General features: G+C 42.2%; 1 protein-coding gene across 1 annotated transcript in view; it reads right to left on the bottom strand.

Annotated features, from left to right (window-relative positions):
• Nucleotides 1-694: 694 nt before the first annotated feature.
• MAP2 (microtubule associated protein 2) overlaps nucleotides 695-15,055 on the bottom strand; it is a gene marked incomplete at both ends in the record, with an annotated part of 61,052 nt that continues 46,691 nt past the window's right edge. Inside the window, 4 exons of the mRNA XM_079538893.1 lie at nucleotides 695-910; nucleotides 1,600-1,712; nucleotides 2,214-2,295; nucleotides 13,893-14,236. Of these exons, the coding sequence (XP_079395019.1) occupies nucleotides 695-910; nucleotides 1,600-1,712; nucleotides 2,214-2,295; nucleotides 13,893-14,236 (755 nt within the window). The remainder of the gene's footprint in view (nucleotides 911-1,599; nucleotides 1,713-2,213; nucleotides 2,296-13,892; nucleotides 14,237-15,055) is intronic.

The following is a 15,055-nucleotide window of genomic DNA, read 5'->3' as shown; positions in this document are numbered from 1 at the left end:
TTACGTCACTTCCCCAAGCATGATTCAATGTTTTCCACTAATAGTTTTAGTTATTAGTTAAATAATTTATTGGCTTTATCAGCTATACACCGACATACTTATCCAGGTCCAAAAAAATGTTAATAACTTAATTCAACTTTTGTTCTACTCATTTATACAAAATATCACTTTTTTTTTTTTTTAATTAATTAAACTTGAATTTCTCTATATGCCCCTTCCTTCTGGTAAGCAGACTCTTAATCTAACCTGTAATAACTTACAATGGGCAGTTTCTCATTTTTTTTCCCCATCTATCAACAGAACAGTGAAATGAGCAACTTGGGATATTAACAAGGCTCTTCAGAAAGAGGTGGATGGCCTTCAGGCACATGAAAGGTAAAAATGCATTTTATTGTAGTACGGTACTCCATGCAAGACAGAGCAGAGCAACAATAATTGTCCAATGTAACATACTGCAGTTGTATACCCATATAAAGCCAGTGTCTTCCTGTTGTAAATGGAGATCAGGCCAATTTCTGCATCTATTAATATTTATCTGTTTGTTTGTTTGTTTAACTGTATGGTAACTACAAGTCTTGGGATGTGACTTAGTTTTAGACATGGTAAAAATGAATGTAACACCTGCTCTGAGCCCATTCCTGCCAAGAGCTCATGCCTAAATATTATTACTTCATACAACGCAAAATGAGCAGATTCATAAGCCCTGCTTGGCGAGGGCTGCTGTGACATCTTCAGCGAGGGTAGCAAGCTGCGGTGATTCAAGCAGGTTGATGCTTCCAGAGGATGAGACATTGCTGAGTCTGCGTGGAGAAGCCACGCTGGACCTGCCTGGTGACTGCGTGATGATCTCAGCGCCGTGATCGACACGGGCTTTAGCGTGCTCTCTGAAGTTGAGTTTCTGGCTGTCAATCTGTTGCAGGAAAGCAGAGTTTAACACACAAAATGTTTAACAAATTTTCTCATCATACATCTTTGCCTCTCCTTTTTTTTTTTTTTTTTTTTTTAACAGCTCTTACAAGGACTGAAGCTTCTTTAGTTCCTAGAAGGATTGAAACTGAAGTTTTTCTCTTTTTTTTTTTTTTACACATATATTACATCCTCTCTTAATATTTCTGTCTCTGATGGATGCCTGAACAAGCAGGAGCACAGTTCCTAGCTGTATGAAATTAGTACGCATTTTATGTGATTTGTTTCTGAAATCTGTATTTTCAAATGCTTGTGGCAATGTCTTACGTTCAAGATGTTTTCCTCCTGTTTCACAAAGCAGTCCCAATCCTCTAGGATAGCCACACTACAAGCTTACTGTATCATGCCTATGCCACGCAATGGTTCCAAACAAGGTTGTTTTTAGATGGAAAGCCAGGGCACAAACCACAGGAGGTTCCTCTACAAGGTTCACATTAATCTTAGTTGGGGATGTGAGCCTGATCATTCCTAATTCCACAGGGAGCAAGTGGTACGTGAACGGGTTTGATGCAGAACGAAACGATACTTCCTACTCAACTCAGAGCCATCACTGAATTCACAGCTCTATAAATTCACAGAAGAATTTGGGCTGAAGGCACACTGGTAGCATTTCCCTGAGGGCCGTCCCCTTACCTTGACGTTACCACCTCCAGGTACGTGGTGAGCATTTTCAAGTGAACCAACTTTAGCCTGAGCTTTCTCTTTGAAATCCAGTTTCACACTCTCAATTTTCACACGTCCACCTCCTACACAAGAAAAGGAAATAAAGAGCAGAATAGCTCAGGAGAAGGTCTGACACAATGCAGATGGGCACATTCAGATTACTTCCCTTTTAGTTGAGTTCTAATGATTTTAGAGATGCGCAGAATAACACGCTGAGTGTTCAGTAAAATACAAAACCTTTAACACACATATTCAAACTGTAAGCATGTGCTACAGTCTGCTTGATTTAAGAAGACATTTAAATATTTTGCTGACTTCAGCATGAATATCGGTGTTTTATCAAACTGACTTTTTGTACAAGCAGCATCCTTCTGTACAACCTTTTACCTCATCTCTAAACAAGGTGGCTCCGCACATCTATGTCTGTACACATTTAAGGAACTAAGAGTAGTGTTTCTATCACCCAAGTATATTTACTTTCTCTAGAACTATAAAAGAGGACTCTATCTTCCATGACTTCCCCTTCACATACAAGTCTTTCCTTTGTCCCAGATCCCAGAAATTGTAGGAAGTTCTACCGATACCTGGCTTGTGGTGAATGTTCTTGAGCGAACCACACTTGGAAGTCACATGACTCAAGTCAATCTTCTTCGTTACAATCTGTACCTGTTAAAAGCACACACACAGAAATTACGAGAGTGAAAAGAATAAAATAAATAAAAAGACAAGCCTTGCAGAGGAAGAGCCCAAGCCTCCAGAAACCACTGGAAAAGGAGAGACGGTTAGTTGACCATGCCACAAATGAGGAAATGCTGGATTAATACAGCAAGCTTCCTTTCCGCCTAGGGAAAATGATAGAGCTGGGTTAAGCTTTTTCTATTAGGAAAATGAAGAGGAGGATGAAGCAGATCAGTTTGTGGGTTCTTTCTGAAATGTTCCTGAGCCTCCCTAAAGGGTGGATGCTTCAAACCCCTGTTTGGTTCTGTTTTTGAACGTGCATCCTGGCAAGCAGGAATATTTCCATGACTGTTTTTTTCTTGGCCATCTGTTTCACATTTTTTGCCATCTAAACATGATAGGCACTTTTAGATCAATCCGCTACAGAGAGGCTGGTGAATCTACAAACACAACTCCTGCAGCTGCGCCTCAGCTGGTGCACGGTCACCAGTGACAGCAGCACTGCACTGCTCAGCCAGGCAGCAGCACAGGCACCCTTCATCCCTTCTGTGTTGCCATGGCTGCGCTGAGCCCAGCTCGGGAATAGCTACAGCCACAATCCTGCTTTGCCCCCAGCAGGAAGCCGCAGCCCTTCCAGACCGGGCCAAGCAATGCACACAGAAGCTCCAAGCTGACTACAATGCCTCTGCTTTTCTTACGTTGCCAGCAGTGACTTAAGCCAGCAATGGTGGCCGTAGTGAATCTGGTTACTTCCCACTGCAGAGGACCTGATGTGTGCATGCCGCAAATTCATCTGAGACCAATCATTTCCACCAGGTGCATCACATCCTTATGCTATTCCAATATGTCTGCTGGACCCAACCGGTGTATGATCAAACCCTGAGCAACCTCAGCTGTTTGTACCAGAATAACGCTGTGGCATTAGCACATGTACGCCAGCTGATCACACCCTCTCTCTGAACTTTCTTTATCCTTATTTTCTTTGTATCTTTTTTCTCTCTGAAGAAAGTAGAGAATTGAGAAGGTTAGCTGAGGATGCCCAGCTGTGAGCTGGAGTCTCTTTCTGGAAATGATTTTCTCGGGCCACTCCCAAGAAAAGCACTAAACCATTCTGGCTCACCCTTTACTGTTAGTATCCCTAGGTGTTTATAGAAATCATCTGTCTTTCTCATTTTCTTTTCCTGACCAAGTCCTGGAAATGTGTTGTGCTCCATGAAGAACGATCAGAAGACCACCACTGCATACACAGGGCTCACACAACTACTAGACCAAACTCACATGTGAGTTATTAGCAAGAAGGAAAAGAGCGCTCAGAAAAAGGGAGATAGAGGGAGTTGGCTGCGCAAGGTGGGTCATCGCAGTGGAAATGCCTGCTTACAGAGTGTCTGTGCTACTTACATTTCCTCCCCCTGCAGAATGTTTGATGTTATCTCTGGAACCACACCGGGACTGAATATCGCTAAAATCGATCTTCTTGTTTAAAATCCTAACCTAAAAGGAATCGAAGGTAACTTACTACATAAAATACAGACACTCCATCGGGGTGCAGGACAAGGGAGCCAGAGTAATTTTGTCTCCTGCTGTGATTCCTTCCGTACTGAAGTGTGTGTGAGAAAGTTAATCAGACCAATCTGTACCCTTAGTATGTTACAACACAAATAAACACAGTACGTTGCTCTTTTTCTACCTCATGAACTGGTGGTGAAATGCAAAGAGGGATGCTTCAATATTGGGAAATATGAGAGGCAGCTTTTCTCCGAAAAGCTCAAAGAACTCCTTAGTTTCTCAGATTAGAGTTCTTGGAAAGCCTGTGCTAGACTCTTCAAAGCAATGGCCAGTGTTTCTGCTGAACTGGCCACAAGGAGAAGATGGAAACCCTCTGCTCAGTTCAGCACTCCAGCCTTTCATGCAGCAATCTGTGATCCAGCCAGCTCAGACAACAGTTGAAATCCTGAGGTATTTCACCCCTCCTGCAACATAGCCTTAACAGGGGCTACATTCATATAACAGACTGCTGATTGCAGGGTGTCCTTTTAAAGGTGACTGACAGCTCTTGACAAATAGATTAAACCGCAGTCAGAGCTCAGTGCCTCTCTATTTAGGCAATAAAAAGGTACAGTGCAGAGGTGGCCTGTTGCTTCATCTCACAACTCCAGAAACACCAAGCAGCTGCACACCAGCTGAAGTGCTCAGTGGGAAGAAGGAAGAACCCTGTGCAGTTTGTGCTTCCTGGTGTCAGTTCCCCAAACTGTCCCAGACTTTCTGTTAAATCTGAAACAAATTACTAATTTCCTCTGTGCCTCACCTCCCTGAACTAGGAAAAGCCAATCTGACCACTTTACCAGAATATCAGATTTTGCAGCTGTTGGCCCTTGCAGCAAGAATGCCACACTCAGATACCAAGAAGAAATTTTTAGGGGGGCACTTCGTAGCTAATGCAAAGCATTTCTTCATGGCAAGCTGTTTTGTGGGTCCCCTTCATTACACATAAAGTAATTACTGTATCAATCAAACCACTGGAATGGTAAGTGCTTCCTTGCTTAATTTGGTAAAGATCTGTGGTGATGGCATGCTCAGCAATAAGGATGATGGGAGCACTAGAAAACACAACTAGTGGGTCACCTTCATCCCCTTAGAAGGGCATCTTTGCTAGGCAAGCTGATAGTTCTGTCTTTCTCCTGTCTGCTTAATCCATGAAAGTAAACCAATGTACACTGAAAAATGAAAGGAAATGCCTTTGGAGTTTTAGGTTTGTACTTTATCTCAATATACTATATGTTTAAAAAAATGTACCCCAGTACTATACAAGACAGGTGTCACATCAGTTACTGAAACACACATCAGATGTGCGGTCAGATCTGGTTCCCAGAGAGCTTCAGGCCAGACAGGACTGGGCAAAACAGAAGGCCTCCCTAGCACTTTCTGAGCACATCTATCTCAGCGATGGGTCAGCAGCACCTCTCAGCAATGGCCACAGGGATGCACTTGCTCTGAAAAATGCTGACTTTGGTCAAGGCAAGACCTCACTGCTGTGGACGGGGGGCCTGTAGCTTAAAAGGGAAGCCAAAGCAAGGCGGTAAATTGAGAGAGTGCCTTTGACAAAGTGCCTAAAGTTTGATTTGCACCCAAATATCTGACAGGTTATGAGTGACATGAACCGAGCTAGCAGGTATGTAAAGGAACAATCAACACAACTATCCTCTCTATGGATGAAATGTGCCTCTGTGTAGCAGGATCAGCAGGAACTCTATCTATCATTTATGTCCTGTGCTGAAGGCTGAAGTGAGACGAGTGATGCAGACGTGCTGTGCAGCTCACCTGGCACAGGTGGAAAGTACACTGATCCAGGTTTTCCCTAATTACTCTTTCTCCCTTTCCCGGAATATATCAGTATCCCTGTCCATGTTTAAGTCCTCAATAACTAAGCATTCTATGAACTAACGAAGCCTTGTTTCCTGCGGATTAATGCCTTATACCATTTAATCCATTAATTTGTATTTTTAAGCAAGGCCTACTCCCTCCTGCCAGCAATACCCACCTAGCTTTCTCCCAGGTGGGTTAGTCTACACAAATAGGAGCCAATGTCTCTGACTGCGGAGCAAGGACTGAGTTATCACTGCTGTTTCCCCAGTAACAGTGCTGAGCCTCTGTTTAGAATCTAATCAATAACTATCATCCCATCTTGGAGGGACAGCAGGTGTTTCTAACCTCTGCTCCCCTGTCAGCACTGGTTGAAATTGGCCAACAAGTTATAAATGAATTGAGGATAGCTAAGACTGCCAGCCAGACAGCATGACTCCATGATCTTTGTTTCCTTTGGGAAATCAGACTGTAAACATCAGACGGAAAGTACCAGAGAGGGACAGGCACCATTTAGGCTAAAGAGAATCTCTGGCTTTCAAACAAAAAGGATAAACAAGCCGAATTATTTGAAGCTGGAATTCAGAAGGAAATGTGTAGCTATCAAAGCAGGGAGACTCTGAAACTGCTTCTCAAGGGAACAGAGCTACAAAAAGAAAATGGTAGACTTTTATAATGGTGCTTGAAAGGAATTAAATGATGCATTTGCCTGTGATAGAGACAGCACAAATACCATGACTCACCAGGAAGGCCTCCATGTTCCCAAATGTGTATGGACATCTTGCGTGGGGGTGGAGGTGTGGTAGGAATGCATGTATATGAACTTTCATTCTATATTCTAATATGCGTGCACAGTAAATGAAAGATCAAGCCTGCTCATGCTCTCATTCAGGAAAGGGAACACTGTAGTAATCTGTGTTAGAAAATTGAGTGCTTTCTCTTCACACTCCCTAAACATCCCAATAGGCTAATCTCCTTACAGACTCCCTCATAACACTTGCATGGACACGCCAGCCTGAGATGTGTAAACTCAATTCTACCAAACCGATGCTGGGTTGCCAAGATATGCTGCACAGGCTCTGGAAGGCAGTATTTTGGTTTGTCATTTCTCATATCCAAGTAAAGCAAAACCACAGTGGAAAACTTAAGCCTTACAGACAATGCTGAGTTATTCCACAAAACCACACTGCCCAACAATCAGTCTGGTTTCTGTCTGAAGTCCTGGCAGAGTGGCAGACCTTCCCCCGCTCTATCTTCTGATGACACTTCCACAGTGGTCCGAGAGCAAAGCCCAGGGCAGATAGTGCTGTCTAGCACACAGCGTAGCCTTATAGACACCAACTGCTTCTAGACAGTCCCCAGAAGGAATTGGCCACTGCGCTCCAGTGCCTTCTGTGCTGTTTGAATGTTGTCCAACAAAGTATCAGGAGATACGAGGCATTTATGGATAGCTGCGAGGAAAACAAGTGTTGAAGGTATTTTTCATGGAATTCATTTAGATGAGGCATATATTGACCTCTACTCATACGGGTGAACACTCCTAGTGGCCTGGCAGGTAATTTCAACAGGAAGCAGCTGTGGTCTGGTCTGCCCTACACCAGAAAGGATATTTCTGGGTGAAGCTGGGTGACATGAGAAGCAACAGGCTGGTAATACCTGGGCATCACCCAGTGATATATGTGGCTCCCTGCTGCTGTTCACAGAAAGTGAACTATGATTTCAAAGTATCTATGTATAGAAGTCTCCTCTCAGGGGCCTGGAACAGGCCCTCCTCTGGCAGTACTGTACCTCTGTATTCATGGCGAGCAGAAATTTGTAGAAGTACTGAATAGAAGGCAGAGAAATGCAAGAAAGAATTTAGTTTAGCTGTGCCCCGCTGCATCCGTGACTGAAAACAGCTTCTGAAAGGGAAAGAATTAAGGTTCATTGCTGCCTATCATCATTCAGTTCAGCTTCCACAGGAACAGGAAAAGCCCCTTCCTAACAAATCAGTGTCTGGGCAGATGATCCATCAACCGCTTTTCTCCTGTGGCTCACTACAATGGTGCACACCAAAATGAGGATACTCAAAGAACAAAAACTGAGAAGCTGATGAAATTACAGGCTCTGCATGTATTTTTTTCAAGAAGCTGATGATTAATGTTCTCCCTGCCATGAAATCATGGCCTTTGAGAAGTTCTACCACAAACAGCCTAAAGCATTAAAAAAAAATCTCTACCGTGGCTCCACTTGTCACTTGAACATGCTGTGAGGCTGTGATATTGGGAAAAGCTCCCAGACTCCTAACAACTTACCAAAGATGACAGGTTCCTCCTACTTACCACAGCATCACAGTAATTTGACACAGACACATCCCAGGAACTAGACGTTATTTCAGTGTTTGCCCTGCTGGTTAACAAAGGGACTGAATGAAACGAGAATTGGTTGGGCACAGAAGTGAGGTTAAGGTTAAAACCTGATTAGAATCAAGAAGTAGTTCTCAGTGCTTCAAAGTCTATATGCTGCCAAGGACAGATTATACTAGATTTCATGCTCCTGGCAGAGGCTACAGGTAGAGTAAAGGAAAGGGGAAGGGCATTTCTGTGACCAATTAAAGCCGCTGAAGAGGAAGACTGTGCCTCAAAGGTTCTACATCTACAAACAGAACCTGAGATCATATTTGCACTCCTGATATTACCAGATACACACACCAAGGGAAAAGCCAGCCTACATACTAGTGAGATTCAAAATAAAGGACTGTACTGCACACACAGCATGGACAAAAGGATGTACCATCTTCATCTTATTCTTAGCAAAGGGTGACGAAGAAGATATGTTAATTCCTGACCTTTGAAAACGTAGCCAGAGGCAGACATCAGCCATATAATATTTTGGTCTGAAGAGATAAACTATAAAACAATTAAAAATTTAAAATGCATACTTCCAATGAGAAATGTCAGTAAAATAGAAGAGATGCCAAGCAATCAACTGTGTCTTTAGTACTTGCACAGAATACTGGTGGCTGATTGATGTTTGTCTGTGAAGAACTTACAAGCTTCGATCTACCTATTTGCAGATCACAGCACATATCTAATTAATAATTAGATCTAGGAATGTCCCTAATTGTAAAGGGAAGAAAAGCCATCATCAGCACAACACAAGGGCAAAAAATATTTTCTGAGTGCATCTTTCTCAACTACCAAAATTTAAATTGTGCCCATTGATTAATATCACATGCATGTTGCTAATTGTCCCAAGCACACAGATTTGTGATAGATGTTGTTTTCATAGTTATTACACAGAAAAAAAACCCAACATTTCTCTCTCATAAATTAACACCTGATACAGAAACTGGAATTTTCTCTTTAAATCTAACATCTAGCAAGGCAGGCCTCGGTCTGGTTGCATGACTGTGATGCAGGAACACTGAGATGTCTTGCATAACTGTGCTGGGAAACAAGGCAAATGGACAACTTTCCATGCTGAAGAGTTTACAGTCAAGGGACAAAAAGTCGTCTTAACTGAGCATTCAAGAAAGAACAAGATTCGAGACAGATAAAATGATAACAACTGTTCTGTAATCATACTCCTCACTAAATCTGGGCAAATGATGAACCAGATGGCAAAAGAAACTGATTCAGGTACGCCAAGTAAAAAAAATCCTGGGAGCAAAATTAATTCAGCTAAAACCCAGGATCCCATAGATTGCTGCTTCAGTACTGCCCTAACTGGAAAAAAAAAAAAAAAAAAAAAAAAAAGAAAAACCAACCCACAAACAAACCCACAGCAAAACAGATTTTTCTGAAACCATAGAGTTCAGTCCTTACTTTCTAGAAGGAACAGTTGCTAATAATTGAAGGGATGCTAATAACTTCAAAAATGAAGTAACAAGCCATCAAGCATCAAAGTTTGCAAATCAGTTCCACAGCCTTAAGGAATCATTTTTGAGTTGCAATGCCTGGGTTTTCTTTACTCCAGCATAATGGAGAAAATTACGTTGTTCAGTTCAAGTTGAAAAAAACACCCTGTGTTCATGTTTTCATGGAAGTCGATTTTCCCAAAGCTGACCAGATTTGTCCCCTAGCATCTCTTTTCCAAATCCAAAGTTTCCAGATAAAAAAGGTTTTTATCCCTTCCTTTTCTGTTCCTTCCCATCTAGCAAAATGAATTCTTTTTTCACTATACCGTGCAAGAGAGAACACTATGGTATGACTAAACAGCTTGAATCCAGACTGTGTATTGCCTGAACATTTTTCCAATAAGAACCACCTTCTCTATTTTGTTGCCAAAATCTAGACAACTCAGAGCTCTGCTGAAAATGCTGGCCATGCTGAACTTGCCAATGGAATGACTCAGGCTGTTAGAGAAATCTGTGTCCTGGTACCTTCAATCTACTCCAGAAAATAGTACAAATACTCCCTTTAATCTCTCTAAAAACATTTAAGGAGCAATTCATTCTCCAACAGGGCTGAGGTATTTCATTTTAATATGTCATCCTACTCCCTACAAGGTGCCTGGCTGTTAGTGTAGTCAGTGATAATTTAGACCTTATTTATTGCATTCCAGTCTGTACAACTCCATGTGCTTTTATGGAGCTCTGCTGATTGACAACTACTGAAAGTTCTCGTTCATAGTTGAAATTTTATATATACCTCTCAAAATTAAGTTAAAAGAAATCTAAGTTGGCTCTCTCCTTGGTTGCTAGCTTGTAATGCTTTATAATTACGCTGCCTGGTCCATAATGAAGAGTTAATTGCACTTTTGTATGCTGCTGTGTACAAACAGCACTCATAGATATAATTTCAAGATGACAGAAAGTCTGAACAGAAAAGCAAAACCGAAGTCTTGGCATGTGAAACACATTTCCAGCCCTTCCCCCCGTTCTCCCCATGCCTCCCTTGGGCTGTCTGAGAAATAACAGATGCAAATGGGTTGCTTTTGAAAGCACAGTGTTTCCTCCACAGCTGATGCAGTGCTAAAATCCATCTGAAGCCCAGCAGACATACCCATGAGCAAGTTGACTCCGAGCTTTGCCAAGAATGATAACATTTCACCATGCTTTACTACAAAGAGAAAACCAGATAACCATCTCCTGGCTGCAACACCAAATGGAGAAGCCCTCATTTCTCCAGACTACAGAATAGCAATTGAACATATCTCAAGCCATCTATTCCTATTAGGAACAGAATGCAGAGCGGTGTTTGCTTGTTTCTCCCACTAGAAATGTGCTCTTTGCTTTTTCTTTTTTTCTCTTTTCTGTAAGGTGGAGTAATATCTCTCCTTTCCTTTCTTTCTGTGGTTGGCAAATCAAAGCTGAATTCAAGTCAAACTGCTAGCTGATGAGCTTTTGATGAAATTCCAGGCTGAAGCACTGCATTTCTTGATTTATATAGCGTTCAAACCTCCCCTGCTGCTTCAGTTCTGCACTTCAGCCTCTGGTGGTTTCACAGTGCGGCTGCTTTCTCTAGGACAGCTGTGAGCTAAGAAAAGACCTTGTGCTAGGTTAAGATATGCCTCTGGTAAAAGCATAGTCTGTCTCCAAATGACACTGCTGGGCTGCATATCTGTATTTCTTTAGTGATTTGCATGTCATGTTTATGTGCTTAACTTGCTCAGATGTATGTCGGCTTTTTGTCTGCTAGTTTTTCCTGTGGTTACTGCCATCAGCACTTTCAGTTCAGGTTATAAAAATTGAGCAGCTTTCTGTTTGTTCCATGTATCATCACTAAAAGCAGATAGTAGATAACAGCTCATTTTAGCCAGCGCACTATTTGCCACCAGACATTAAAAGAAGGGAGAAGACAGAAGGAAATTAAATTAGCTTTTATACGTTCCTCAAACAGACCCTATAAAATTCAATTGCACATACTGGCAAAGAATTAATCCTGAAACCACTTGTCTAGACTGAACGATGGCATAAGGGAGACATAAAGAAAAAAGTCATCGGCTCTCCATTTGCCCAGCTCAGTGGCCTGAGACCAGAGGGAATTAAAAAATTCTTTCATTTCTGTGACTGTGTGTGTGCAGGCAGGAGATTTCACCTGTGATCCCCCAAAATGTGAAGTACCAAAACCTGGGACATTCTTCACTATCCAGAAAAGACTGTACAACTCCAGAGAACTGCTAAGCTGTCCAGGCATGGTGTTTACAATTAAATACAGTTCACTTGGTCCTTTAGTCTTGTACTGCTCTTGTGGTCCACAGAGACTAAAAGGAAGGAGGTCAGGCTAACATGGTTGTGGTTCTGAGCCCCCATGTCCAGCAGCTGAACTCGCTGCAAAGCATACGAATCCAGAAGCACTATCTGAAGATGTCCTCCAGACCCCTCTGCAGCTTGACTATCTGCTATGCAGCATGTCAGATGGGTGTTGGACTTCCATGCAAAATAACTACACAGACACTTAGCGAAATCAGGGCAGGAGAACCAATGCAGAGGCATGATCTCTGGACTTTATCTAAGTAAGCTGCTACTGTCCAAATCCCAGAAGACGTTGAATACGTTGACTTGCTGATGAAAACAGGATCCACGCTTAAAGGATACCTTACTGTTTAATATATGAGCCTGCTTTTTTCTCTGGAAGACCTGCAGTAAATGTAGTACAGCAATATTCCTTTTTAATTCAGTTTCTTTATTTTTTTGGATGCAGCATTAGGCAACCTCACTGTTGTGTATGTTCCACAATGTATTCCAAAACTCAGAAATTTACAGAAGTATCTGATCTGGGAACACTGTGCAACCCAGCTTTCTAGAATGTCTTATCTTCTGGACAGCTGAATGGGGGAGCGTGTTTATCACACGTCCTGTCCCTGCAGGTAGCTGAGAGGTGGACCTGCCCAGAAAGCACCCAGATTGCCAGTGCTGTAACTCAGAAGTCTCAGGGAAGTAAGAGAGCTGGGGACACAGGCTGTTTTTGTGGTGGGGTTGTGCCCTCAATCAATAGAAAACGAACAAAAACTTTTTACAAAAAGTTTATCAACAAAATTGTTTACAGCCATAAGGGTGAGTTTTCTGCATTTTTTAGCCTAAGTTTTGATAGGTTATATTATTTTTCCTCCTTCTCATTCAGCCTCTTTGTTTCTAAATGAAATAGGATTTCTTTTAGGTTGTAAACGGGTTTATAGCCATTTAAACATTAATAAAATGGACTGCTTCGTCCTGTAAGCTAGAACAAATGTTCTTCCAAGCAGAAAGCCTGTTTTATTGAACAGAATTTTGTGTTTTAATGCCACGCACGATACCAATTCTGCACTGCCTGAAAATGAGAGAAGGCTATTCTAGCTGTGCCCATCGCTGTTTGGCAGATACTCTTCGGGAGAAGGCATAAAAATCATAACATAGGAAAATTTACGGTATTCTCTGTCTCTCTTCAGTCTCCAAAAGCTCCTGCTCACCTGAAAAGTCTACGTCTTCACCGTCCTTTTCAACATTCATTAAGTTCTGTCTCTAGTAACAAGGGATTTTGTTATCATACACGTTATCAGTCTTCAGCTGATAGCAATCTTTATGATCATGTGCTTCAGGGTGTAACAACTATGCAAGGTATGAAACATTCTCTCATTTTTCAACTTTCAATTGCATCAAAACGTCTCTGAATTCATATGCTTTCAGACAGCAAGAACAGAAAATGCTGATTTACCTTCTTATGCATTCCTCTTTTCTTCATGTATATGCCTTCTCCAGCTTATGTAAGACCTGAGCCTGCTTATTCCAACCCTGAAGTAGTTGGAATGAACAGTTAAATTGTGCCCTCCCATCATCTTTAATTTGGGGTGGATTTACCAGGTTGGAGGCTGCAATTCATTTACATCATTCAACACAGTGCTTAAGTCATGCAAAATGACACAGGGAAAGGTCATGGTGCTGTGCAATCCTGCTAAAATCTATCTAGGTTGAATTTGAACTTGCCTGAATTAAAGCTAACTTCCTTAATTTTCTGGTGCTGTTGAAGACAAAGGAAGCAAAAACTGGCGAGGGTCACACTGAAATGTATCTGTGACACAGAGTGCAAGCTCTTGTTGGAAACTTCTCCCCTGATCTCAGTGAGGTACTGTTCCAGTTTTGTGGAGACGATTTTCTGAATACAGTCCTGACCACTGCAATTTAACATCACTTAAGCAACCAACGTAGATGGCAGTGACAAGAGAAGTAGCATTTGAAAGGAAACTTAAAATGGCTCCTGCCCCATACCAACCCAAAAGGTGAGATTAAATCACATATAGATGAAAATACAGACTGAAATCCTTACCTGCCCCCCTTTAGGCTGGTATTTGATGTTATCTGTTGATCCAATTTTGGACCTGACATTCTTGAGGTCAGGTAGAGGCTGGTTAATAACTCGCAGCTGCTTTGGAGTTGCTGGAGACTTAGGAGGAGTGCGAATTATGGCAACTTTTTTCTCAGTAGGTACCAGTATGGCAGATTTGGGGGTTCCAGGAGTATGTGGGGTTCTGGAGTAGCTGGGTGTCCCTGGAGTGCCTGGTGTACGGGAAGAATAGCTTGGTGGTGTCCCTGGAGTAATGGCAGTGGAGCCAGGAGTAGTGGGAGTAGAAGTTCCACTTTTTCCTGTTCTGCTACGAATTGGTTCTGATCCTACATGCAAGAAAAAAACATAATTTCAACCTAGAAATACAAGCTCTTCTTCCTTCCGTGCTTCCCAAGACTAAAACCCTGTCTGCCACACAAGACAGAGCTCTGAGATGGCTGTCAGCTGGAGCTGTAACAGCAGACTGGTGTCTGTCTCTGCATCTCCTTTGCTAATCAAGCCTGCTGGCGTTACTTTGACACGTGTGGCTGGTCTGATAAATCACCCACACAGTGACTGAGCTCTCCACGTTGCAATACAGATGTGCTGCCCACAGAGCCTATGCTTCCTGCAGAGCTCATTATAAAAGGCACAATATCAACACACCAATTTCCCTCTTAGGAAAAGAACTGAAGCACCATCTGAATCCAACCTTCAGGGCTTGATCGGACAGTCTGACTCACCAGTAAGAATGCTGTCATCAGTTTCAATAGATTTGAGGTTAAACTAGGGTCATGAAAAGTCTGTAATCTTGAAACTCTAGGCTCTGAATGCCTGGCTGCTTATGTTCACATATGACTTGTGGTAGTCTAGCCTCTTCAACTCTATCCTAGGCAAGTACTCAGCTGATGAACAAGTAATAGCTCTGTTGTGTGGACAGGCAGATGTCCCTCATGTTCGATTGCTACTTTTCAGTAGTGAAGTGAAAAAGCAAATTGATTAAAAATCACGGTCTAGCAACATCTGCATGCAAGTTAATAAATAAATAAATACCGTAACATTTTTTAGCAGCTTCATTCCCCTTCTAATGGTGTTACTTGTCCTTTCCATTGAGGGCAAGAATTAGTAGTGGGACTGCACTTTCTGCTGCCACCTTTACATGTAAC

Source organism: Tetrao urogallus (genome assembly GCF_951394365.1).
Source record: "Tetrao urogallus genome assembly, chromosome: 8".
NCBI lineage: Eukaryota > Metazoa > Chordata > Aves > Galliformes > Phasianidae > Tetrao > Tetrao urogallus.
Note: the sequence above shows the minus strand (reverse complement) of the source record. Positions and strands in the feature narration are given on the sequence as shown.